At 35.0% G+C, this 27,323-nt stretch overlaps 2 protein-coding genes across 8 annotated transcripts in view; one reads left to right on the forward strand and one right to left on the reverse strand.

Annotated features, from left to right (window-relative positions):
- Positions 1–27,169, reverse strand: LOC105471113 (solute carrier family 25 member 46). Of its 2 annotated transcripts, none has more exons than XM_011723480.3 (8): positions 27,048–27,169; positions 23,056–23,098; positions 21,346–21,403; positions 18,794–18,871; positions 16,869–16,969; positions 9,612–9,668; positions 8,381–8,438; positions 1–3,926 (listed from the first exon to the last, which is right to left on the reverse strand). In XM_011723480.3, the coding sequence occupies exons 1-8, from the start codon at positions 27,055–27,057 to the stop codon at positions 3,348–3,350; spliced, it is 984 nt and encodes a 327-aa protein (XP_011721782.2). In that variant the 5' UTR covers positions 27,058–27,169; the 3' UTR covers positions 1–3,347. The 2 variants fall into 2 exon arrangements, with proteins under 2 accessions (XP_011721782.2, XP_011721781.1); XM_011723479.3 differs by lacking the exon at positions 27,048–27,169 and adding an exon at positions 25,896–26,296.
- Positions 26,297–27,323, forward strand: part of LOC105471108 (transmembrane protein 232) — a 306,948-nt gene continuing 305,921 nt past the window's right edge. For 5 of the 6 annotated variants that reach the window (XM_071098622.1, XM_071098621.1, XM_071098624.1 and 2 more), the window contains exon 1: positions 27,056–27,297. The gene's annotated coding sequence lies outside the window, so the exon portion shown is untranslated. Of the gene's footprint in view, positions 26,577–27,055; positions 27,298–27,323 lie in introns of those variants that run through there. The other variant, XM_071098619.1, reaches the window with a different exon arrangement.

Consider the following 27,323-nt stretch of genomic DNA (forward strand, 5'->3'; position numbering starts at 1 on the left):
TTGGTTTTATTTCAACATTTTATTGAACTTTTCATATTACACAATTTACCCAAAACATTTAAAGTAACAGTAAGACAAACTTAAAAAAAAGAAAAAGTTGTACAGACAAAACATCTCTAGGTGAGGCAATATGTAAATTTAATTGTCAAATCATGATTTTGTTACTCTGCTATACAACTTGGTACCATTATCACTGATACTAAATGACTGAAGAGTAAGACATTACACATTCAGTTTATATGAGAAAAAGAGATTATTTACAACTACTCGAAAGAGAAACAGAAATGCCAACAATGGTATCATTCAAATTCTAGTGCAATGTGAATTGTTACCAACAGATTTTATTTGCTTATATAAATTTTGAAAATAATTCAAACCTGGCTACCTTATTAGAAGCTGACAAAGTAGTCTTTTCTGTTTCAAAATATCAGTGGACAAACATCCTCCACAACCTCAGTTGATACAACAAATATAAAGCATCATTTTTTTTTTCATTTCATGAACGGATATACTAACACTTAGGTAGAAATACTACAGCATTTGTACTCAATGAAGTGAATGCTTTGTGCAGTTTTAACAAAGCTGCTGCTAAAAAGACAGTTGTGAGTAGTCAGGTACATCTGCCAAAGTAAGCAAGTTCTCACCTCTCCAGTTCTGTATGTTTCTGAAAACACCAGCTAAGGTATCAAATACCCACTTTCAAGTTACTTGTTTCTACTATTTCATATTTATAACATCTCGTGCTGAGATTTTGGAGGCTTTAATAGATAACCTTATTAACCCAGATAATTTTTTTAAGAGCCCACAAAATAAAATTGAGAATGGCATTTCAGGAAGGTCTACACACATGTATTTAGTCAGTTAATTCATAAGTTCACTTTACATAGTAAATTAATATTTACCAGTTTTTAATTGCTTTCAGTATACTTGACTCAAATTAAGAAACCCTACAATGTAAGGCAAGTGTATCACAAGCTCAGTGGCCAAAATCTGGCTTATATAAGAGGACCAATGGGCCTGTGGAATATTTAATAGAATCTTTTTCATAATGCTCTTAGTTCTATTGAATTAAAAAAATACTATTTTGAGCTGTTATTATCTTAAGAAGTGTAGCCCATGGATATTTGATTTGGCACCTACGTTAAAGAAAAATAACAATTTTAAAAAGGGAAAGAGTGTATCTTATGGTTATCTCACTCACTCTTTTCAAAATTCAGTGCAACATATTTGGCTAGCTTAAATTTAAGTGCTTGACCATTCAAGATTTTGTTTCAACTAATTTGGAATGGTAGTAAAAAATTACTCATATTTTACTTCCTATGTTTCAATTTTAATGTTAATTTGTATTCCCTTTCTCCAAAAAGGAAAATAAGATCAACCTTACTTGTGTGTGGTTCAGCCTATCGGTCTGATAATTATTCCACAATAAAATGAATTTATGTAACTATTTTCAGCTAACTTCCAACAAATATCCTGAAATATTTAATTTTTAGCTAAATAAAGCATCCTATGGATTTTCGTTAGTAAATACTTGATTCTATTCAGATTCTTTTCTAGAAATTTTTTAAACTTGAAATTTTCTGGTTTACTCTTATCTGAAACTATCTTAATTGAAAGCAATTTAAATGCTATTGGTTTGACAAAGTAAACCTTAATCTAAAATATTCACCATAAAATATAAAATGTGATCAGTGGTGTTTATTTACCCCCTCTTGGTGAATTTAAAAATAGAAAATGTAGGTGTTTCAGTAACCACACACACACACATAGGGGAGATTTGCTACTTATTACTGTTTTTACACTTTTTGCATATCACTTTTTTGTTCCAACACTACTATTTGCAAAAAGTAACCATTTCTGTGACATTTAGCAAGTACAATTTCAGTTACTATGCATTCTTGGTTGGACAATATCAATGCAAAGTCACTGTGTTCAGAGAGCTAAATGGTTCGTGATACAACTGTGATTATTCATGTGAAGAAATAAAACTTTAAAATGTCTAATGATACAGCAAACACATGTCATTTTACTATACAAAGTGCTTAACCCACCAAATTACATTTAGGAACAGACAAAATGTTTTTATTAAACTGATGAATTTTTTTTTTGCTTATTATATGTTGAAATGTACTTTTTCCCCACCCATAAAACACAAGGGCATATTTCCTTTAAGCTTTGGATTTTTCTTCAGTATTCATCTAAAGAAGTTTAAATAAAAGGTGATAAGAATAATTGCTTTTCCCTCCATGTACATCTATTTTGGAAAACAAAATTTAAAGCAAAAACTGAAAGAAAATAAAAACGGAAGGCATTATCTAGTGATGACTATATAGTAGACAAGAGGCACAAATTCCCAGATGAATTTTAATTTTGTTTCCTCTCAGACAAGCCATTCAGACATAAAAGGTAAATGAGGTTCACTTAAGTACACAATTTGTAAATTTGGAAACAGTAGTAATTGTCATGATTTTTTATATTCTCTCTTAAGAGTGGCTCTAAAAACAGTCCGATGATTCACACAAGTAGCAAAGCAAACCAAACTCTATAAATGTATGATAAATTAAGTTGCTAGCACTGAAACACTGGGTTTGGATATGGACAAGGATGTTGTCTCTGACTTGCATCTTTTGGGTACCTTGGCTTTTGATATTTTGATGTTCAAGTAGAAAGTGCATGACTTCGTTTTATGCAATAAGGTGATGTAAGTGTAGAAAACGTGTAGGGATGAAGGAAATTCCAAGTTACATGTGTCTACATAAATGGCTTTATAAAATCAATATATATAGCCATTAAGATAGTTATATAGGGACAATGCAATTTAAAACCTTTTTACTCCTGCTTACAGATTGCCAAATCTAATCATCCCTTAAGTCTTTTTCAATAATGATGTCATTTATTTGCTTAAAGGTAAAAATCTCCCGATTGTATTAAGGACATTAACACACTACACTGTATTAAGGATACTATACCAACATCAATCTAGAAGGTAAAATAAACATTTAATGAATATTTAAGTCAGATGAAATAGATTCAACTCTATAAAGTTTTTAGATTTTGTAATAAAATTTTGCTTCTGCCTAGGATCATGTTTACTTCACCATGAGTGCTACACTAACTAGAATTTAATAAGTGTTATTTTTATTGAGTTTTCAGATTTGGAAGAGTTTTGATCCAAAATATGTACCTATGCCTTAAAAAACAAAGTCAAGATAATCAGCATGGGCTTTTGTACCAATTTTACTTTCCAATCCATTTTCTTCCCCAGTATTTCACTTTTATCCCTCATAACTTTATAGCAAATTATCCAGATTATATCTTCCAGACTACTCAGTGAGGGAACCTAAATCTCAAATGTTATTTTGAAGAAGTGTAGAGTAAATAATTTTGGTAATCTGTAAAACAGCTGCATGCAGTGTGTACTGTATTATAACAGCACCAAACCCTTTATAAAAACCAAACACTCCTTCCTCCTGCCTTATGGTATTGATACAGTCTCTCATTCCCTCATACTGTGTATTAATTGGAAGCACTTCATAGCCAAGGTCTGTATTGTCAATTATTGTGCGTGTTCCTTGAATGTGAAGGCGGTGCAAAACTGTTTCCAATGGGTAAAGTATAACGTCAGAACAAAGACTGGCAGCAAAGTTAGCAATAAGTTCTGGAAAATAAGCATCCAACATACTCTGCACAGGGCTAGTGCTCTCAGCTAGGTGGCTATTGTAAGTCTTTCTCTTTAGAATTAGTAGGACAAATTTCTGAATAACTGAGCTGATGATGTAATGAAGAACTCCATGAAGCACCGTAGGGAAGATCAAGGAAAGAAGCGGAAGAAGTCGTTTGCTGTGAGGCACTCCCATGCCTATCACTCTTCCAATTCCTTCTTTAACACATTCCAAAATGCCAGTATTATCTCGAATTATCTCACTCTGAAATAAAAATGAATAAGTAAAACTTAACATTTGCTTATTTTGCCACAGAAAAAGGACTCTTTCTAGGTTCCTTTTAAATCCTAACATAGTGACGGAAGAGGGAAACATCCATGATTTGCAGACTTTAACTGTTATCTAGGCATCAGATTTTTTTTCAAATAAAATCTCATAAAACTGCTATCAGTGAAGTTCGGAGTTAATCTTATTGGGGTAGGGAGACTAGGGAGATATGTAGGTGGATACATCTCAAGAAACTTCTTAGAACTTGTGAAAAGGCAATAACTATGTAATGCTTAAGGAGACACTATGGTGCTTATAGTTCTTAAACATGTTTAAATCCTGCCTCCATTACTTACTGACTATGCAACTATTGTCAAATTACTTAACTTCTCCTAAGCAGAGTTTCCCATTCTACAAAAATGGAAATGACCATTATCTACTTTTCATGCACAGGGTTGTTGTGAATATTAAATGAAAAAAGGCTTGGCACTTAGGAGTCACTCAATAAATGTTAGTCTCATTATCACCTGCAATGTCTGCTTTTGTAGAATTTTGGGGATATGAATAAGAAAGTTTGATATGGATTACCGAGGTATAGACAGATAGAAAAGAACTTGCTAAAAGGCACTTTGGCTGCAGCAATGACTGCAGAAGAGTAGCAGATGAAATTTATAAGGTAGCCAGGGGCTATATCATGCCTTAGAGACTGCTCTGTAGACTTTGGCTTCTAGTCAGATGGGAAATAACGGGTTGATTTTAAGCAGAAGATGGACATGACATAATTTATATTTTAAAAGAATACTGGCTGTTGTGCAAAGGAGGACAAGATCAGTTGAAAAGCCAGTTCAAAAGTTACTGGAATCATCCAGTAAAGGGATGATGGTGGCTTGGACTAGAAGGTGGCAACAGAAGTAAAGTGGTTCAATTGTGCTTTTGTCCTAAAATCAAAGTCTATGGGAATTACTGGTGAATTGCATTTGGGGTATGCAAGAGAAGGGTCAAGGATAACCCCAAGGTGGTTGTACAGAGGAACTGGGGGGAATAGCATTGCCTTTTATTGAGTTGAAAAACTGCCAGAGTAGCAATCTGGTGAAGATCAAGAGTTCAGAAATGTTAAGTCAATTAACTCCAAATGGAGTTCAAAATAGAAATTACAGGAAAAAGGTACACAATGGACCTACAGATGGTTTCGACGATATCTCAACTTATGTTTTCAAATTTATGACAGGTTTATTGGGATGTAATCCCATTGTAAGTGGAGAAGCATTGTATTATAAATGTGGGTGTCTTTAGTAAATAGATGATATTTAAAACTATGAGACTACAATGAGCTTGCCTAGCCTTCTAATCCATCTTCCTACTTCTGACCCTGACCTCCTTCCCGCTGGTTTATTTTTAATACAACAGTCAAAGAGATCCTAATAAAGATGTAAGTCAGATCACACCACCGTTCTGCTCAAACCTATCAAAGACTTTCCCTCCTTCCCAAACAAAAGCCCAGTTATTATAATGATTTACCACGTCCTATATAATCTGGTCCTCTCTTACCACTCAGGCCTCATCTCCTGTATTCTCCCCGTGCTTAGTTAGCACCAACCATAACAGCTTCCTTTCTACTTCTCAAGCATGCAAGATACAACACACATGACACAGTCCCACCTAACAGTTTTTGCACTTGCTTTCCCTCTAAATAAAACTCAACATTTGCTTATTTTGTGCTTAGTTAGCACCAACCATATCGGCATCCTTCCTACTTCTCAAGCATGTATGACACAACACACATGACACAGTCCCATGTAAGGGTGTTTGCACTTGCCTTCCCTTAGAATATTCTCACAAATATCCATGTTGATCTTTACACAAATGTCACCTTCTCAGTGAGGCCTTTACTTATCTTCTTAAAAAAATATTAACTGCCCCCCCCCACCATTACACATCCTATTTGCCTTCCTTTCTTTATTTTTGCTCTCTTTAGCAGTTAATCACCATGAAATATACCTTATATTTAGTTGTTTATGTCTACTTTCCCCATAAGAATATAAGTGCTATGAGAGCAGAGCAATTTGTTTTTGTTTGCTGTTGCATCCCCAGGGTCTATCACAGTACGTGATACAGGCAAGTACTCAATAAATATTTGATAATTTTTTTTTTAAGTTTAGCAGTTAAGGAAGATAATCTGAAAGGTAAAGTGATGTAATTAAAACCTTTATTTAAAATTATAATAAGTCTGAAGTTTATTTTAGGGAATATGAGTCAATATGAATCCCTAATCAGTAAAAGGATATATAAGCATTGCAACTTAAAAACAATCTTGTATGAGTACACAGAAATGACTTTTAAAATGCAGGGACTAGTACAAGGACTTTTTTTTTTTTTTTTTTTTTGAAAAGACAGAGTCTCACTCTGTCGCCCAGGCTGGAGTACAGTGGCGTGATTTCAGCTCACTGAAACCTCTGCCTCCCGGGTTCAAGCTATTCTTCCACCTCAGCCTCCCAAATAGCTGGGACAACAGGCGCCTGCCACCATGCCCGGCTAATTTTTGTATTTTTAGTAGAGATGGGATTTCACTTTGTTGGCCAGGCTGGTCTCGAACTCCTGACCTCATGATCCACCCACCTAGTCCTCAAGGATTCTTAATGAAGAAATAGATCACTACAAAGTTCATGATGACTGGGTAATTATGAAGGATGAAAGAAATGTAAAAATAAAATCTTTCCTAAAACAAAAACTAAAGTTTTGAGTCTTTAGTGTGAAGATAACAATAGTATCATTAATATATTGCCAGGGAGAAGAGGTTCTAAAGGAAGTTAATTTTTAGAGGGACAGATGAGATTATTTTTATAAGTTGAGTCTGAAGATTTAACTCACATAAGATTAGAACTAAAGTGATTCCTGTGAATAAATTAGCTCTTCCAGAATAATGAGTATAGGATAAAAAAACAGAGGGTCAAGGATTGAGCTTTAAGATATAACAGAAGAGATGGCAAAGGGGTTATTGAAAAAAGATGTTCAAGAGAGAGAAATCTCAAGAAAAAAGAGTTCTAGAAAAGCAGACAAAAGAAATCAAAAGGCGTTAGCAGGTGGAACTTGAAGCAGGAAACAAGAGGTAAATACTGGGTTAAAAAAAAAAAACATACACAGAACAAACACTATCACATAGTGAGCCGGGCACTTACATAAATAACTCATTCAATGTTACACCTCAGTTATTAAAATACTATTCACAATTTATGGATAAGAAAATTATAAAGGTAAGAAATCTGTCTAAAGTCCCAGGTCTAATTTAAGCAGAGAAATGTGATAATGGGTCTGTCTCAAGCTAAAAGTTGTTTTCCCCAATAAATCATTCTGCTTAGTTGTTTTTCCTTAAATAATTACTTTCCTGACATTTTTCCCTTATCTTTAAAATGAAGCTATCTCATACAAGTGACAACTCTGTAAATTCTATAGTACCATACAAAAATTGTATCATTTATTTAACACAATGCCAAATGCAAGGGGAAGGAGGGAAAGTATTATTTGGGTCGTAAGACATTAACTTCAGTTAACTGAAGTTAGTTCTAACAGAAATGATAATAATAATAATAATAATAATAATAATAACAACAACAATAAATAATAAATCAAAGATGAATGATACAGCCAGAAAAGATACAAGGTAGAGAAGAATAATTAGAAGAGCAAAGGCTGATCCAGTGGGAGTTTCTACAGAGAGGGCACTCACATATACTAGAGAAAAGAATATGCTAGAGGATCTGATGTGGAAATAGAAGACATGTGTAAAAATAGTGGGATTTTGTATACAGGTGAAGTAAAAACTACCTTCATCTTACAGTTTTAAGTGTAGGAAGAAGGGTAAGACATTTAATTAAATGTACTTGAAGCGCCACCATGTGGTTAGGAATAGTAACACAAGCAAACAGAATTTAAAGTGCTGGCAGAAAATTGCTTCAGCTTTGTAGTATTTACCCCACCCAATAGTATCAAATGTTACTTAAAGGCATATTTAAAAAGAATCCTGTCAGTAAACTACCTGTGGGGACAACCTGCTTCGTGTTTGGATGATTATCCAACATGTTTATTCTCAGGTAATTTTTAATTTACTGTCCAATGATAAGCCATAACCATCTGGGTTGTATGTAAGGGCCTTAAAAAGTTTATAGATTCTTTGTTTTCAGAGCAAGTTATAGGCTGTGTTCTGAGATGTCTAAATGAAGAGTATAGTTGCCTACGGAAAGGACAAAAGTAATTAAAACTAGCAGTGTGACTTAAGATGGCAATGGAAATATACAGACAAGCAATGTGTGATATAACTGTGATATTTATAAAATAAACATTTTAAGACATAGTCTTAAAATTTTCTGCTGAAATATTAGATATATACAATATACTGAATAGTCCAAAAACTATTCTTAAATAAAAAGAATGACAGTAAAAAAAAAAAAGCTCACCTGCACTGTTTCAATCAGACTTGCTGAATAAAAAGGCATTGCCACCACATACGTTAGGCTATAGAAATTAAAACAAATTTATCAGTATATTGAAACAAGGTGCTTATACGCATTTTTTTAATATCTGCTTTAATATGCCAACATAATTTATAGTCAAGCTTGAATAATCTTTTTAATGTTTTCAACTATTAATACCTATAGCCTAAAAATTCTAACTTCAGAAACCTGTAACATAGGATGCTTTATTCAACAGAAATGAAAAAATCAAATGACAAAACAAGGACAGCCTGCAATGAAAATAGATTGGACATCTACCTACACATAGCTAATGCAGCCTATAAATCTAAAACTTAAAATTTAGGATGAGGGATCCATTCCATAGTTTGCCTTTTTAATGATATTTGAGCAAGTAAACTTTTCTGTTACTATCCTCTTATATCAATTCCCAGATTTCCCATCCAGCAGAGTTAGGCCAGTCTTCAATGGTGAGTGAAGTCCCCTTTTATTATTAAAAAAACAACATTATACAGCTTTGCAAAGTTGTTTTCTATCACCAATATTTAGACAGAGTAATATTACAACTTTGCAAGCCTGCAAAATATAGTTATTCAAAATAATATCAAGGTGGGACTTACCTAACCCTTATGGGCCAGGTCCTGGCAAGTAGTGGTTTTCAAGGTGAATGGAACATCACTAAGTAATAATGTGCTGGAATGTCCCATTGAGGGAGCCAGCAAGCTGGGGGATTTCCAATTCACAATCTTCAAAAAAAAATTAAAAAGTGAAGAATAAAATTCTAATCTACAAAAATGGTTACCGTTGTAAAATCACTAAGTGCCTTTAGGACTACATTTCAATGTCACTAACGTTTTTTGGGTTTGCTCATCACCATACAAATACATTTGTATCTCTGATTAACAATAAAATAGTTATACTTTCCTTGAAAATCCGGGTTAAATATATTGAAGACCCATGCTAACTTCCTAAGAATACACACACAAAATTAGTCTGTGATTCCAGCCTTTCAAATTGGTAAGATTTATTTTAAAGATAATATATATTTCAAGATTTATTCCTAAACTCTGTTACTTGTCCTTTGAAGTTCTAGTCCCACAAACATTTCACTGCTCTAATTTCCTTCTCTACAGTTATTTATAAGATTTGTTTCCAGTTCTAATACTATAAAATTAGTGAAAATGTCAAAAAAAAAAAGCCATTTTTTGATACTTACGATTTCAGTAGAAGGTGTTCTCCTATTTGTTTAGGACTCCATTTATGTAAAACCTCCCTAAAACATAAAAATAAACTTAAATAAAACAAAAGCCATGTTACTTAAAACATCTGGAATTAGTGCAATTTTCAAAACAGTAATCAACTTCTACTTTTTTTTAATCTGTAGGAGAAATATATTCTAATGGTGAACATTTTCTTTTCTGGAACACAGGGTAAACAACTGTGATGGTTTAAGAGAAAAAAAAATACAAGGTGTTTTCGTATGTGCTGATAGAAGGGACTGGCAGAGAAGCAAGAGGCACAACTGATTATGAAAGTAAACATGAGAAAGTGAAGAAAATTAAGATGATAGGTTAAAAGAAAGAGAATAGATATGGAAACAAAGAACAGGATTTTAAAAGGCTTTACAAAGTATATAAGAATGGGATTTTTTTTTTTTTAATTAAGTAACTCTAATGCAGGCTGACACATTACATTTATGTAGTACCTAATTTCCGAAGGATCTTTACTTAGTACAAGTACATAATTTTGTGACCATTATATTCTAATATCTTTGTGAGCACCTACTAAATGCCATTACTATGCAAAGTGCTTTGCATGAACTATTTCTAATCTTCATAATAACCCTATCTTCTCCATTTCATAGATGAGGAGATAGGATCAGAGGGGATTAATAACTTACCCAAACCCAAGTAACATGTTACTGTGGAACTGTGTTCTACACCTCTGTACTCTCTGCCTGTACTGCCTCTCATCTTATTTGATACAAAGAAGAATCTTGTAAGATAAGCAGAGGAGATACTGTCACACTTGTCTTACTGATGAGAAAAATCAGGGTCAAAAAGATCACAGGGAAATGTTCAAAGGAAACAGGCAAAACGCCAGGTCTGGAACCAAGGTCTAGGATTGTGTGCATTCTGTCTGCTAGTTTGGTTACTTTTGGAAAACAAGAAAAGAAAGAAAAAAAAAGGAAGAAAGAAAAAAAAAAAAAAAGAAAGAAAGAAGGAAGGGAGGGAGGGAGGGAGGCAAGCTGAAATGAAATAGAACCAAAGGGGAAAAAAGGGAGTAAGTTCTATCACGAGAAAAGTCCAAAAGAGTCAAGATTACAGAGAGTAAAAAAAAAAAAAAGAAAAAGAAAAAAAAGAAAAATGTAACTAAGAAGAAAAAAATAAAAAGGCAGCGGAGATAGGAGAAAAATGAAAAGAAAAAGAGAAAAAAAAAAAAAAACCAGGGAAGTGCAAAATAAAGATAAGACTTGCTACCACCAGTTCCTCTGATGGAATTGGTACTCATTCCATCATGGCTACAACAGGACTCTAGAAAAATGTTTTCTATTTCAAATGACTGAATTTGAAAAACAACAGCATATAAAGGAGTACGTACATCAGAGACTTTCAGACAATAGAACAACTACCCCTGATTTCTCAGACCTTAGAGCACCTTCTGGGCCAAACTCTGATTAAATTACTATTAGCATATTTATTTGGCCTGAACAACACAATGTAGCTGAAATCATATTATTCAATGATTAAGTCGAAAAATATAAAAAATAGATTAGGCCTCCCATCTTATGGAAAGTTACTTTATGATTATAAAACAAAATATGTTACATGCTTTGTAAATCATCTTGGCACAACTAATACTCATGGCCTCAGAAAGTATTACCAGAGTTTATGATGACATCAATTTTAAGTATAAAATTGTCGTAAACATTAAGGACTGGATTGCCTCCCCTTTAAATACAACTGTCAATTCTGAATTACCTCCCCTTTGATGACTACTGCTAATTATTAAGATCATTAAGATAAAAGAAAAGGAGATTTAAAACCAAGTATTTAAAAAATGTTTTTGGGACTCTTCCTTGTATGTTCTCTACTACTTTATAAAATGGGTACAATTTACTATTACAGCTCTAGAAATTTAAGTAAGCATACTTAAAAGCGTCAGTTGAGGGTAAATGTAAAATCTTGTCATTAAACCTTTGTATAATTCATTATCAAATACTAAACATATAAATATATCTAAATGAACTATTTTCAAGCAAAAGATGCCCTCGCTAATATGCAAAAAAAAAAAATCAATAAAATTTATTCGAGTACCTTGCTTTTCTCAAAACAGTCTAGTTTTTCATTTAACAGATCAAAATACATACTCCTATGCATAATCAACACAAAAAGCAATAAAATTCTAAAATAACTCTAATTTAGCAGTCTTTAATTTTCAAATGGTCAAATAGCTATCCTCATTAAAAAAAAAAAAAAACCTAAAAAAAACACTTCCCCAACCTACCCTAGTTACTTCTCTTCATCAGTTACTTACTTCTCTTCATCAATCCTAGTCAGAGCCAACGTTCTAAACTTGCTGTTTCCATGTCCATACTTTCCCATTCACCTCTGAACCCACTTCAGATTGGTTTTGAACAAAAACAGCTCTTGCCAAAGTCTCCAGTAATCTCCATGTCATTAAATCTGATGACGTTTTTAAGTCTCTACCTTATCTGACATTTCAGCAGCCATCAGAGCCTCGTGTTCTTCTCTCCTTGAAGCACTCTTTGCCCCTGTACTCCACTAGCCCATTCTCTGTTGGTTTTTATCCTGCCTTCTTCTGGTCTCTCCTAACTCCTTTTCAGGATCACCTTTCTTAACCCAGCCAAACCTTGTTGGAGTTCCTAAGGTTCAGGCCCTCTTCTTCCACCATAGGGTATCCTTCTTCCCTAGGGACCCTCGTCTCTAGGGTTAGAACTACAAAATCTCCAAAATTAATTTACCTTCAGTTAAGAATTCATTATATGCCAGCCCCATATCATGGGCCTACTCCATGTGGATATGATAAAAGCACTGAAAATGCACTTGTCCTAAAGTCTAACTTAAAATCTTTCTTTTCTACTTAAACTCTTTCAGTGTTCCCTACTCAGGAACTGTTAATCAGAAAGGAAATCTACTGAATTTGAGGAAGATTTCATTGTGTTTAAAATAACATGTGTTTAAAATAAGCAAATTCAGAGGGAACTGTTGGAGAAAGACTACAAGATGTTTACAATGGTATAACCACAAATGTGTGATGAGTCAAAACTAAGTTGGAGTTCAACCAAATGGGTTTTGTGAGAGACTGAACCACACAGGTGGCCTTGGTTACAGGAACTCCTACCTCACGTTAACAGTATGAAAAAAGCCACATGTAAATTAAGTAAAGGGTACTGTGGGGTAGAATGACACATGGTTTAACTCACTCCAACTGGGGGAGAGGATTGGGAAGGGTTTAGCAGTAGATAAAGAGATCACACATGATGATCCTGGGTAATAAATGATTTGTTAAAAAGTAATACTACTGAGAAATTATAAATTTGCTGATTTAATGAACACTAGAGATCTGCTGTTTTTCTCTCTGATTTGATCATAAACTTTGTAAAAAAACTAAATGTTGGCATATCTATACTATCTCCCCTGTTCTACCTAGTAATTGTTATGCAATTAAAAAACTCCAGGCTAGGAGACCTCACAGCTCATCCTCCTTATGTAGTAGCTTCTGTGAACTGCTTTTAATGTTTAGTGACCTTGTTTGCCACAACTCTGCCTTCTTCCCATTAATAGGAAAGGTCAAATCTGCCCAAAGAAGAATAAATAATTTTTTAAAAGATATTCACACTATACTTCAAAAAACAGCTTCATTTGACAACTAATTACACAAGCCCAATACAAGAAGTCATCCTTGATACTGCCTTCTCTCTCATCTACCATTCCTAAAGCATCACCAAATTCCCTCAATTTGACCTAAGTATATTTCAAAACTATCCACTTACTTCTATCTCAAAAGATACCGTGCTGATCTTAGCCACTATCATTTCTCACCTTTATTATTGTAATAGAATACTAAGATGTCTCCTTTTATTCACTTCAGTCCTCATGCAACCTTTTCATCTACAGTTACAATGACCCTTTGAAAACAAACCTGATGTCACTGACCTTACTGAACCTCTTCAATATTCTTATAATGGCCTGCAGGGCCACACATGTTCTGGCTCCCACCTGCTCTGTACCTTACCCCTGGCCAGAGCTCCAGCCATGTTGAGCCTTCTCTCAGTTACACCTGAATTCTCTATGCTCCCCACTGCAACAGCATTTTTATACAAATTGGTATGTACCTCCTAATTACCACTCTGATCTACTTTAAGTGTCATGTTACTAGGGACACTTTCTAGCCCTTTAATACTTTCATGGAACTATATTCTTTTCTTTCAGAAAACAAATTTCAATTTGCAATTATTCATTAATGGAATTATTGTTCTTAGTGAATGTACTTTTGTTAGATTCTGAGCTTCCTGGCAACAGTTACCTTTTGTTTCCTTTCCTCATTGTAAACCGGTTTTTAGCTTAGAACCTGGCACATAGTAAGTACTCAGGAAATGTTAGCTAAGTAAATGAATGAATTAATGATTGGGGCTTATCACCAAAATTATCCAAGTAGAAAAATGCAATAGAGGTTACTATTTTGTCTTCTTTAGAAAGATTCAAAATGATGAAAATATATTCCCACTCAGTTGACATGTCTGTCTACTAAGAAAGTTAGATGATAAAATTTTATAAAGTCCTATGCCTTCCCATTCCTATTTTTGTCTTCCCTGTAACCTGAAATTAACGTTATTCCTTAATCTCTGCTTTACAGAGGCAACATTACTTGCCTAAGGTCCCAGAAATAAAAAGTGAAATAGCCAGGACCTGAACCAATAGTGTTCCGGTTGCAAATATAGTCAACCCTCCATACCCATGGGTTCCACATACATGGATTTGGGCAACTGTGGATTTAAAATATTTATTTATAAAAGAGATAGTTGCATCTGTACTGAATGTGTACCGAGTTTTTTTTTTCTTGTCATTATTCCCTAAACAATACACAACAACTATTTACATAGCATTTACATTGTATTTGGTATTATAGGGAATCAAGAAATGATTTAAAGTATACAGGAGGTTGTGCAGAGGTTGTATGCAAATACAACACCATTTTATAAAAGGGACTTCAGCATCTCTGGATTTTAGTATCCACTGGGGGTGCTGGAATCAATCCCCCAGAGATACGAGGAACAACTGCATTGAATTTTTTTCACGCTACCAAATGGAATTTCCTGCATTTTTGTTAATTTTTTATAGAACTGTTTGTTAGATAATTTCAAGAATATTTGACTATAAGTACTAACTTGAGATCTTATCTAGTGATATAAAAGCAATAAAGTGAATAGTTAGCCAAACAAAGAAATACAGAGTTTTAAAGAATAAAACAAGAAACTGAGCTACCCAAATGTTGCTGACCTTTCTAATCTTTGTTTTGTTTCAAACCTTTTAGCAAAGCTTTATTTAAGGAACTTCAGGACTATGAGATCCTTCAAAAGAAATCACATTGGAAAAAAGCTTAATATCATTTTCTCTTGCTTTCATTTCCTTCCCTATAAGGACTAAATCCCAACATTGGGCATATGTGTTACTCTAGTAGCTATGCCTTCAACTATCTTACTTCTTTAACAATCCAAAAAATCCACCCTGCCAGACAATAAATTTGGATTAACAAACCATTCCAAAGCCTTTAATATTATCAATAGGATGATATACAAAAATATAGTGCTGATATAGAAAATCACAGGGTAATGCCAAATAGCACCTTAAAAATTTCTAATTTCCAATATTACCTATTAACATTCCTTTCATATACTCTTTGTAAGATTCCTTTGTTACCCATCATTGTGATTGTCCCAAATGTGTATCATTCCTCTCATGCTTTTCTACTACAACGCCAGTGCTTCATTTTTTCACCAAATAACCCTGTATCCTGCTTCACAGAGAAAAGAGACACCTGAAAGCAAATTTCCCTAATTTCTCTACCTCTCTCTCAAATGTATCTACAATTCTAATTCTCCCATTTTTGGTTTCAAGAACATGATTGTCCTACATCTTATGCTATTTCCAGTTTGTTCTGAGGACCTCTCTAATGTCTCTCATTATCTCCCCCAACTACCCCTCCACCCCCGCCCAACACACACACGGCACACATGCACGCCTAGGATTCTGTCCTTGGTCCATTTTATTCATTTAATCTACACTTTCTCCTTAGGTGATTTCATCTATCCCAAGCTTCAACTGCTACTTTTATGCCACAATACCCAAAGCTCTGCCTCTGCTTCAATTTTTTTTTTTTTTTAACTCTGATCCATGGTTCCAACCAAATATTAGACATGTTCCCCTCCCTCGATGTCTTGCAAGAATCTCCAACTTCATTTATTGAAAGATAAATTCTTTATCTTCTTCCCTACTCCAACTTTTTCTTCTTCTTGAATTCTCCATCTTGGTTAACATTTTCCAATCTAGAAATCTCAGTCACTACTGACAACTCATTGTCTCCTATCTCCAATTACCAAGCTAACACAATGACCATCAATTATACTTCAGAAATATCTAGCCAGCTCATCCCTTTCTGTTCTGCTCCACAGTTCAGAACCTTCTCAGTCTCGCCTAGATTATTACAATAGATCTCCATAAATCTGTCTATACTATTCCATTTATTTTACACTGCCATTTGAATATATCTTGATCAGAACATCTATATATTGAAAAAAAGAAACATATTCCAACCCCACAGAGAATAAACTTACAAAGGCACAATTGTATTGTAATGTAGCACCTCAGCTTCTTTTCCTCATATTCCATTTCATACATACCCAATATTCTGAGCATAAGACACTTCTTTTTATTATCTAGACTGTCCAACCCCATGACATTGGACATGTTACCTCTTCTTGCTTACATGTGTCTCCTTCACTAAACTGAATACTTAAAGAGCGGGAATTGCTCACATACCCACATTTGTTCCTCAGCTGGCAGTTGCTGGCACATAGCAGTAGAAGCTGAAAGATACATCTCAATAATACTAAGCCAAGACACATTTTCTTTATCACATACTAATTTAATAAGATATAATTAATTTTATTGTTTCTTCTTTTAGTTACGTCAGACAAGTTTTCAGATTCAAGACATTTTTTACTTACTTTTAAAACAATATAATAGGGGAGGGATGGGGACAAGGGTTGAAAACTACCTATTGGGTATGATGTTTACACAATTGGGGATTGTTGGATGAGAAGGTCATTAGAAGTCCAAACTTCAGCATCACACAATATACCCATGTAACAAGCCTGCACATGTACCACCTGAATCTAAAAACGAATCACAACATGAAACTAACACTGAAGAAATGCTAAAAAAGGTACCTTGGCAAAGGTGTAAATTCACTAATTATGCCTTCTGCTCCAAGTGTGACTCCCTGGACAATAAATGTACTTCCCATTCCTTTCCACAGGGCTCTAGGTCCCTAAAATGAACAAAATTCATGGTTATTTCTGTTAATACCTACATCTGAAACAGAAAAGATCTTAATAAAACTTGATATTGTGTAGATATTTTCCAATAAAACATTATTCTAATAGAAATATTAGTAGAGAACTATAATTAAATTAATTTTATATCATTTTAAAGTTATATTTAGGCCGAGAAGAACATTCCTATTAATTAAAAGCCCTAATGATTAACTAATTTGTCCCTAATATCTATATATTCAACTCCCCACTAGTCCTGTCCTGTGGATGACACAAGGTAACTTGAAACTTACATATCCACAACTTAACCCAATCATACTCACTCATACCACACCAATTCTTTCCTTCTCTGCTGTATTTCCTATTTCCCTAGATAGCAGCTTCATCACCCTTGTGTCCAAATAATATATCTAGAAAACATTTTTCTCTCACTGTTCCTATCTAATCAGTCCCCAGGTTCTACAAATTCTACTCCCTTAGTATCTTACAAATCCATGCTCTTCTCCATACTTAACACTATAACTTTATATCAATTTGACTACAAGTTTCACTGTCTCTCGTTTTGCCCCTTTGCATAATACTATCAGTAATACCCCTATTATTTATCTATGTTATTAATAGATATACATGATAGCATTAAAAAGAAGCAATAGGGTATCAGTTGAAAGTCTGTCTCCTTTTCATCCCAGTCCTCAGCGGCAGTTTCACAATTTATCCTCGAGATAATCCATGCATATACAAGTATATCTCTGTGTGTGTTATAGAAATCTGTTTGTTTTGTGTATTTTTAACAGGTGGTGTTATCTTGAAACATAAAAAATATCTGGAGATCATTCTACATTAGTATACACAGAGCTACCCTCTTATTTTTAAAGGTTACAAGGTGTTTCACCATAATATACCATAATTATTTCACTGGTACCCTAGTGATGGACATTTAATCATTTCCAGTCTATTATAGGCAATGTCATAGGACATCCTTGTATATATATTTTTGCATATATATGTGCACATCTATGTGGGACAAATTCCTGGAAGTGAAATTAGTAAGTCAAAGAACACATACATTTTAAATTTTGATAGATATTGCCAAACAATCCAAAGCTCTTCGAGATACTTTGGTCATGGCTAAAACACCTTCAACAGTACTCCTGTAGCTTTTAAGATCTAGTGTGCAGTTCTTAGAAGGTGCTTTAGAATCTGGATCCTGCTTACTTCTCTGGCTACTTTTTCATCTTTCTGTTACTCTTCAACCCCCACTTCAAGCTCCCATTGTACTCTATTAAATCCATTCTCAAACATTATGATCTCTCTTTGTCTTCGGCCTTCACACATTACTTTAAAAACCTTTTCTCTATCTTCATCATGAAAAGTTAGCCTTCTCAACAAGAAGCACACAATTCGGGCCTTTCTTTTCCCAAAGTTTTTCCCAGGCATACACTGAGCCCAAGCCCAGTTTTGATAAAATACTTCTCTTTTGTATTCTGACAGCATTCTGTACTTCTAATATTACCTTTATCTTACTGCGGCACAATCTTCTGTTTAAGATCTTGTCTCCATGAATAAATAGGAGCCTCTTGATAGCAGAGACATCATCTTAACACAGCTCTTTGTGGTTTTGCTAAATGAATTAATTTGTACTTTTGCTAAATTAAATTTTGAAAGATTCAAAAACATATTGTTGTGCTACTTTAGTTTTACTACAACAGTTAAGATGTTTTATTGACCAAATTGAAAGTAATTATTATTGCTTTAATGATTACTAAGCCCAAATGACACTTATATAAACCTTTAATAGAATCCATAGACAAAATTCTCACCTGAGTTTTGTTGAAACTGTACATAATATTGATGACTGTAAACGGAGTGAGGTGGTAATGCTGGGCATGGTAATTAACCTGTAAAAAAGATATTTCATGATTTTTTTCTGTTAATGTTTTGTCAAGAAATAACAGAGCCATGAAAGATATATGGTAGAATTGCAGTATAAACAAAAGTTAATTCCAAAGTCAACATAAATTACACATGAGCAAAATTACTCTTAAAAGTGCTTTAAATAACCTATTAAAAGTACAGTATGTACGGTTATATAAATACAATCTGAAGACCAATGCATAATACACACAGTACTGTAGCTTATATAATAAAGAGGGTCTTATTTGATATTTGTATTGCCTTAAAGAATTGAATTACATCTCCCAACTCATGTTCATTTTAGGCAAGCATTTTTCAAACTATATGTGGTAACTGACTGGTATATGAAATCAATTGGGGGAGTGTCAAAACAATATTTATTATGTGAAATAATAAAATATTAGAATGTATTACATTCTAATGGTATTATTTCATAAAACATTTAAAAATAATGTACTTGTTACTTATATATAACGTGTCCATTGGATCTCCATGTTAATATTACTACAATGTAAATATATATCGGGAATACACTGTTCTGTGGCACACACAGTCAATGCTATTTTAATGGTATTTCTGTATACACACTTTTCAGTGCTAAGCATGAACAGATTAATTTATAATGATTTATACTGTTTTGAACTCTAACAGCAAACAAATACAGGAAGCATTACTTTACAAAGAAAGTGGGTTATAACAGGCCGGGCACGGTGGCTCACGCCTGTAACCCCAGCACTTTGGGAGGCTGAGGCAGGCGGATCATGGGGTCAGGAGATCGAGACCATCCTGGCTAACACGGTGAAACCCCGTCTCTCCTAAAAAAATAGAAAAAATTAGCTGGGCGTGGTGGCGGGCGCCTGTAGATCCAGCTACTTGGGAGGCTGAGGCAGGAGAATGGCGTGAACCCGGGAGGCGGAGGTTGCAGTGAGCTGAGATCGCGCCACTGCACTCCTACCTGGGCAACAAAGCGAGACTCTGTCTCAAACAAACAAACAAAAAGTGGGTTATAACAGAGTTTGCAAGTGGGGTCCACTGACTCCTGAGAGTCCCATTACCCTTTCAGTGGCTTGACAAGTTCAAAATTATTTTCCTAATGATTACTAAGATATCATTTGCTTTTCTCACTGTCTTGCTATGTTCACTAATGGTACAAAAGCAATGGTAGGTAAAACTCCCAGCTCATTAGCACAAATTGAGGCAGCACCATCAAACTGTATTTTCGTACTTATAGTATTTTTCACCTCATTTACCCATAGGGAGAAAAAAGCAACCTTCATATAGGGATATCCTTGATGATGAAGTAACAAAATGTTAATTTTATGAATCCTTGACCTTTGAGTACACATCCTCTTTCTAATTAATATTTTGTGTGTTACATAAGGAAGTAAGATTGCTGTCATGAGGAAAGCACTTGTATGATAGAATTGCAAGCTGAACTAGCCACTTTTTTCATGGAACATCATTTTTACTTAGAAAAACTCATTGACAGACTATACCTATTCACCCTTAGGACAGACATATTTTAAAAAATAAACAAAGTGAGATTGTTGATTAAAACAAAAATAACTAACAGTATTTATTGTCAATGATAAGTTTGAATTTTCAAGTAAAACTCAGAATTTTGGAAAATCTATATCCATCGTCAAGAGCCGACAATACTTAAAGACTTTTCTAGTGAGATCAGTAGTATTTTTAATGAAGATGATTTTTTGATATTTTATAATCAAATGTCTTAACATCAGGAAGATCTATATAACTCATTTGGTCAATATTTTTCAAATAACTTATGCACAATTATACAGAATCATGCATAAGTAAAAATATCTATTCAAGATGCAGTATAATTAAATAGATTTTTTAATGTAACAAAGTGTAAAAAGTTCACTAAAATGATTTCTGATTTCACATTGCAAATAACCTTTAAGAAACTACCACACAGTGAGTTTTGGTGCAATTGCAAAGAATACCCACAATTATCTCAAAAGAATATAATATACTCCTCTCCTGCTTTCAACTACACATGTGTACAAGACTAAACTTCCTTGCTTCTTTCAAAAACCACGTGATGCAACAGATTGACTGCAGAAGCATATGAGAGAAACTGGCTCTCTCCTATTATGTCAGGTGTTAAAAATATTTGCAAAAATGCAAAATACTTTCATAAAAATATATTATCTTACTAATAGATGTATTATTTTAATGAATTATATAGATACATTGAAATTTTCCCAATTTTAATTTCTGAAATGGTAAATATCAGCAGATATGACCAAAATAAACCAAAGTTATTTAGGATCCTCAATATTTTTTTAAGACTTTAAAGAGGTTTTGAGACCAAAAAGTTCGGAACATTTCACATGAAGTAACAATTACCTGGTTTCTTGTCATTTATGTAAGTTCTGCCCTTCATATTAGGGTCAGAAGTATTGCTTCAAAAGATCAAAGAAATGACATTTACCTGACATTGGCGGCGTAGAACAATGCAAGGATGTGCCAATACATTTTCTGTAAAGAGACTATATAAAAATAATTTATATATATGTATGTCTACATAGAGACAAATTAAATTTACAACATGTATCTTTCTGAAATTATTCTTGCCTGAAGAATCATGCATTACTTTGTTTTCCATTCTTAAAAAAATTAAACAGATCTTTAAAAATGTCTAGAAATGTTTGCAAATGATTCTACCTATAACAAAATTCAATATGAAATGAATGAAAACCAGATCTGCATACTAGTAAATAAGGGAAACAATACATAATACATAATAGTAATGTCTGTAGTGTAAGATGAAACTAGATCTCTGTTTGTTTAATGTGGGAAATGACACATCAGTTAAATGGCATTTAATGCTGCAAATTATTTCATTCAGAAAATATCCAATGAACAACATTCCTATTAGCAGAGCCATTTGATCTTCATGAACCCCATTCTAAAAATGTTGGTTTTGATGCACTTCAATTATAAGGTTTAAGTATAAATTTAAGTATAAACCTTAAATTATAAGATTCTTAATGACCATGTTAATTGACTAATATTTATGTATCAAATTTCTGATTTGAGAATGTGCCCCACAAAACAATTACAGCTGTGGATTTCAGGTCTCAGAGTGACATATAAATACATGTACACACATATTTATATGTAATATTAGTCTATCAAATGAATCAAAGCTTTAAGTATAAATATTGAAGCAAAAAACAACTCCAGCAGAATGGAAAACACAGATTTTATTTATACTGACATTAACACCCTCGGGTTCAATAATTCAATAATGCAAATAAGGTATTTTTCCTGGTTAAAATGTTTAAAATGATAGTGATCATTATGGCATGAAATGTAAGCTTTGTGCAATTCCAATATTTTTGAAAATGGTTTTCACTAAGGATCACAATAATCAAGACTAAAGGCTTTTCTTAAAATGATCGTTAGATATTAAAAAAAAATAAAGTAATGCTATCACCAAACGCTGATTATGAACACAATCTAGATGCTATGCTGCTAAATATCTTATAAGCATTAGAATGTTTAGAGAGAAGCCTCCATGCACAATTACTTTTTTGATGGGAGAGAGACAGATTACATTTCATTTTATTCTTTGGATAGACCCATGAAAAGAATGAAAACCAGATCTGCAAACAGGTAAGTAAGGGAAACAATACATAATATTAATATCTACAGTATAAAATTAAACTAGATCTCTATATGTCTGACGTGGGAAATGCCATGTCAATTACATGGCATCATTAAATGCCATGTAATTTTTATTTCTTTCAGAAAATGTCCTATGAACAAAGTTCCTGTCAGCAGAGTCATTTGATCTTCATGAACCCCATTCTAAATTACTTTTTTTGATGGGAGAGAGATAAGATTACACTTCATTTTATTCTTTGGACAGACCCATGAAAACAATTACAATACTCATTACAAAATTACTTTGTGTTTATAAAATTGGATGACTAGTCTATCCTTACTGGAAAAACTATCAAATTATATGTTTTAAATAATGATCATGCTTTTTTTTCTGCAAAATATTATTTAAAATTTAAGCTGCTGCTTCAAAGAAACCTAAAGGAAGCAATAATAATCATTTAATATTATAAATTAAAGAAAAACTCTAAATTAAATAAATAAAAGCTTTAAACGTCTTTAGATAAAACATTACCTTGCAAGTCCAATACCAAATCCAGCAAATCTATTCAGCTGTTCTAAAGTAAAAAAAAAAAAAAGAAATAAAAAAATAAGATTACTGATAACCAATATTTAGGTTTAGTCTAAAAACAATTTTTAAAAATTTATTTTATTAACCTGCTGTTCATTTAAACTTCAAAGTCAAATTCTGATGGGGCCAGGGAAATAATTTAAATGAATGAAGGACTCTGCTGGGGTTTGTGGCAAATTGCAAGGTGTACAGCCTTTAAAGCACAATTACTCTTTAACTCCAATTCATTGTTGCCACATGAGAGTGTGGGCCCAGGGTTTTGAAGCTGTAATTTTTTCAAAAAAAGATATTCTCATTTTATAGAAAAGCTTCCAATTTTGAAGTCCTGGACAACTATTTCAGAAATTGTTAAAACACTCTCTGGGCCTAATGAAACAAATATGCAGACAGAACCTAAGGGCTAGCAGTTTTCAGCTTCTGATTCCAATCAAATAAAAAATTTTCTATGGTTGGCCGCAGCTGATATTTTACCTACGACTTTACCTTCTATGCTGTAAAAACTAGTTATTCACTGTTACTGATGGAGAGCACTTTATTAAACCAATAACTGCAAGTAAAGCACCTCTAAATTATTAATTTGAAAGGGTACTTAGGGATAACAAAAATCGGTAAATACAGTTCTCTTCTTCCCCATCTCTTCAAGTTTTAAATAGTTTGAGGCTAGCTGTTTAATTAATCGGAGTAGGTTACTGGATATGTATGTGCTACTACAGATGGTATGTCTGTTGTGTTACTGGAAAAGTTCACAGCTGGAAACATTCCTATGCATATGTCAGAAGAGAAAAGCCTTTCTTCCTGACTAAACTCAAAGTCATAGTGGTGAACTATTACAACCCCAGGGAACCAGACATTAAATTCTAACTATAATACAATATTCACAAATTACAATTCTTTCTTCTCTTTCAAATGAAGCAATTGCCCTCACTATTCCCTTTCAATCAGAACAAGGCCACCTAAGCATGTTCCTGGGAAACTACGCGGTTCACCCTAGAAAAATGTACAAGCTAAACAGAAAGCTTCTTTTACCTACCTAAGGCACTTTTTCCTTAGATTTTACCCTTTTGTTTTGTTTTGAGACGGAGTCTCGCTCTGTCGCCCAGGCTGGAATGCAGTGGTGGGATCTCAGCTCACTGCAAGCTCCGCCTCCTGGGTTCAGGCCATTCTCCTGCCGCAGCCTCCCGAGTAGCTGGGACTACAGACGCCCGCCACCACATCTGGCTAATTTATGGTTTCACCATGTTAGCCAGGATGGTCTTGATATCCTGACCTCGGGATCCGCCCTCCTCGGCCTCCCAAAGTGCTGGGATTACAGGTGTGAACCACCGCGCCCAACCTTACTCTTTTTGTATGTATAGATCATCCCCAAACAGTAACAGAAAATGCTACTAACATTTTCTGGAAGGTGTTAGGAAGATTTACTATTGTTTACTGTGTAAATCTCTTTGGTGTCTAAGTTTGTTGCAAAATTAACATTCACACACCTCTTACGGCTGCAAAATTAACCCCTGGTTGTGTCAAGGAACTCTTCCTCATTGTAACCATCAAAGCATAACTTATGAAAAGATAAAAACATAAACTTTACTGCCTAAGAAGATAACTGTGTAGCAACGGTATATGCATTTTTGAATTATTTGATTTATAACTTGTAAAACCTTTCCAGTATTCTTCTGGACTAGTATTGGGACTAGTACGACATAAGGGGAAAAAAGCAAAAAACAAAAAACAGCGAAGAGTCAAAAACCTAATTGTATGACAATTAGCTAGGTAAGTCATCTATCCTTCTTCACATTCTCATTTACTCACTAGGCATTCGTTAAAGTCTATTCTTCCTAGTTGAATAAATATTTATTTCCAAGTCAAAGTCGAGGAAATGAGAATAAAGCCGATACCTACAATAAATTTAATATTAAATAATACCATTAATCTATTATTCTAACAATTGCAGGAGAATAGAAAGAAGTAGCTATTATTCTTTATGAATAAAAAAGGATGTTGAAAATATGTACATTATGCAGTGTTGCAGCTTTTCTGATATCCCATAGAGAATAATTATGTCATGATTCCAAAGTCCTATCTTGAAATTGTATCGGTGTTTCTAACTTTTATATGTAGTTTTTAGGTCAGAAGAAAGAAAGCAGAAGGGAAAATTATAGGAAGGAAACTTTCTAGACTGGGGATCTGAAAAGCAGATAAAACTCCTGTGTTTAAAAGGAAAAGGAAGGAAACTTTTTTTTTTTTTTTTTTTTTTTTGCCTATGTATCCCATACTGGATTCTTCTACACATCTTAAAGATGAGAAAACTGAGGGCTCACAGAAGTTAAGTTGTTCAGATTACGAGTGGCACAACCAAGTTTGAACCCAAATTTGCTTATGCTGAAAGGCTTCTCTCTTCAGAACACAAAACTACGAGTAAACACATTCATTAATTAATTAAATCGAGAAAATACAGCTGCCAAAGTTAATCAGGTAACAGTAAATAATCCAAACTCCTTTTTAACTCTGGCCATCAGTTGGGACACCAAAACCTCTAAAAATTCCTACTATGTACCCCATAGCTAAGGCAGATGTCTTTTTTGGAATTGATCCAGGAGAATTCGTTTGCGTGAGGAAGAGGGAGAAGGCCGGCTTCAGGGGCAGAGGACGAAGGAGGGCAAAGGGTGTGGCGCGCGATAGGATGAGAAGGAGCAGGAGGCGGGACCCTCTGCGCCGCTTCCGGGGTCTGCAGGCCTCAAGCCGCCGCCCCACTAACCCACCATCACTGCATCGGTCCCCGTGCTTCTCACCACTGCTCTGCCCCTGCACACCGCCGCCGCCGCCAGTGGAAAAGGGTTCTTCCGTGGGGCCTTCGTACGGGGTGGAGGTGGTGGGCACGCCGTAGGGGGGGCTCTTCTCGCCCCAGTGCAGGTTGCGGCTGCCGGGGATGTCTGGGGGAGTCGTCACCCAGTGGCCCAGGTCCGCCCCGGTGCTGAAGGACCTTGCAGGGAAAGCGCCGCCGAAGCCCTGCTCGTCCCGGGCACCGCCCCGGTAGCCCAAGCCATCAAATCCGTCCGGGCGCCGCGGATGCATTGCAGCGGGGGCAGGATGACGCGAGCCCGCCCGGAGCCCACCACCACCCGGGCCACCGCGACCTAAGACCACACAGTTTCCCCTAGGCAGCCGCCGCGTCTGGGGGATATTCTGACAACCGGAAGTCACGTTAGAAACCCGGAAGTCTTGGGAGCACGTGATTATAGCCTCTTCCGGCAACCATTAGTGGGCACGGTTGCTAGGGAGACACGGCGGTAACCTATAACTTAAAACTTTGTTGTCATTAGGGAATAGGTGGGAATATGGTTGTGGGATTAATGAAACAAGGTACCAAAGAGATTCCAGAAAGAGAATTGGTGTAGGAATAGGGCCTACATGGGAGGAGGTCAAAGATGCTTCTTGGAGGGAGCCGATAACCCGCGAGTGGAGCTTACCCGGTGAGATCTCGGCCAGAAATACCTCATGTCACAGCTACGCCCCAGATCTCAGTGTATTCTCACGGGGCTGGTGCCTCACCTGCTCCGAGGAAGCTAGTAAAGGTTGGAGTTGTGGAGGGTTGGTAACCTTCTACCTAGCTTTGTCTCCCGCACTTGCGGTTTTGGATAAAACCTATTGAGAGATATGGTACCGCCCAGTGAGCGCGAAAGTGCTGTGGACCACCAGAGCAAGCATTTTAAAAGTTCAGGTGAACGTCGGGGGAGAAAGAAACCCACGTACTCGAATACTGCCCTCGTGGAGTGAGGAATTACGGGTTTTACTTTTCTAAGGCTGTAAAGAAACTAGTTTTCTGTCGTATTTTTCCCGATGTATCTAAATCACTCAGGGTATTGAAATCCCAGTTGTATCTTTCAAAATCGGGACCTCTAATTAAATAACTGAGAAGAGTTCTGTAGAGGGTCCCCTACTACCTGTTTTCATTAGGTCCACGGGCTCTTGGGGCAGGCTCCCTCCTCAGATCTGAGGAAGCCTTCCATGGGTTCATCCTATGTTCCTTCAACTCGATGGACGCCCAGGATTCCTAGAGCTTTTCCAAGAGAACTCTGACGTGCTGTTCTCGACCTTCCAGATGCGAACCTTGATTGAAAGTGATAATCAGCTTTGTTTTGAGCGAAGTGACATTTTTGTTTACAGTTTTATCACTACTTTTATTTTTTGTGGGTATGTAATAGGTGTATATATTTATG

Source organism: Macaca nemestrina, chromosome 6 (genome assembly GCF_043159975.1).
Source record: "Macaca nemestrina isolate mMacNem1 chromosome 6, mMacNem.hap1, whole genome shotgun sequence".
Lineage (NCBI taxonomy): Eukaryota > Metazoa > Chordata > Mammalia > Primates > Cercopithecidae > Macaca > Macaca nemestrina.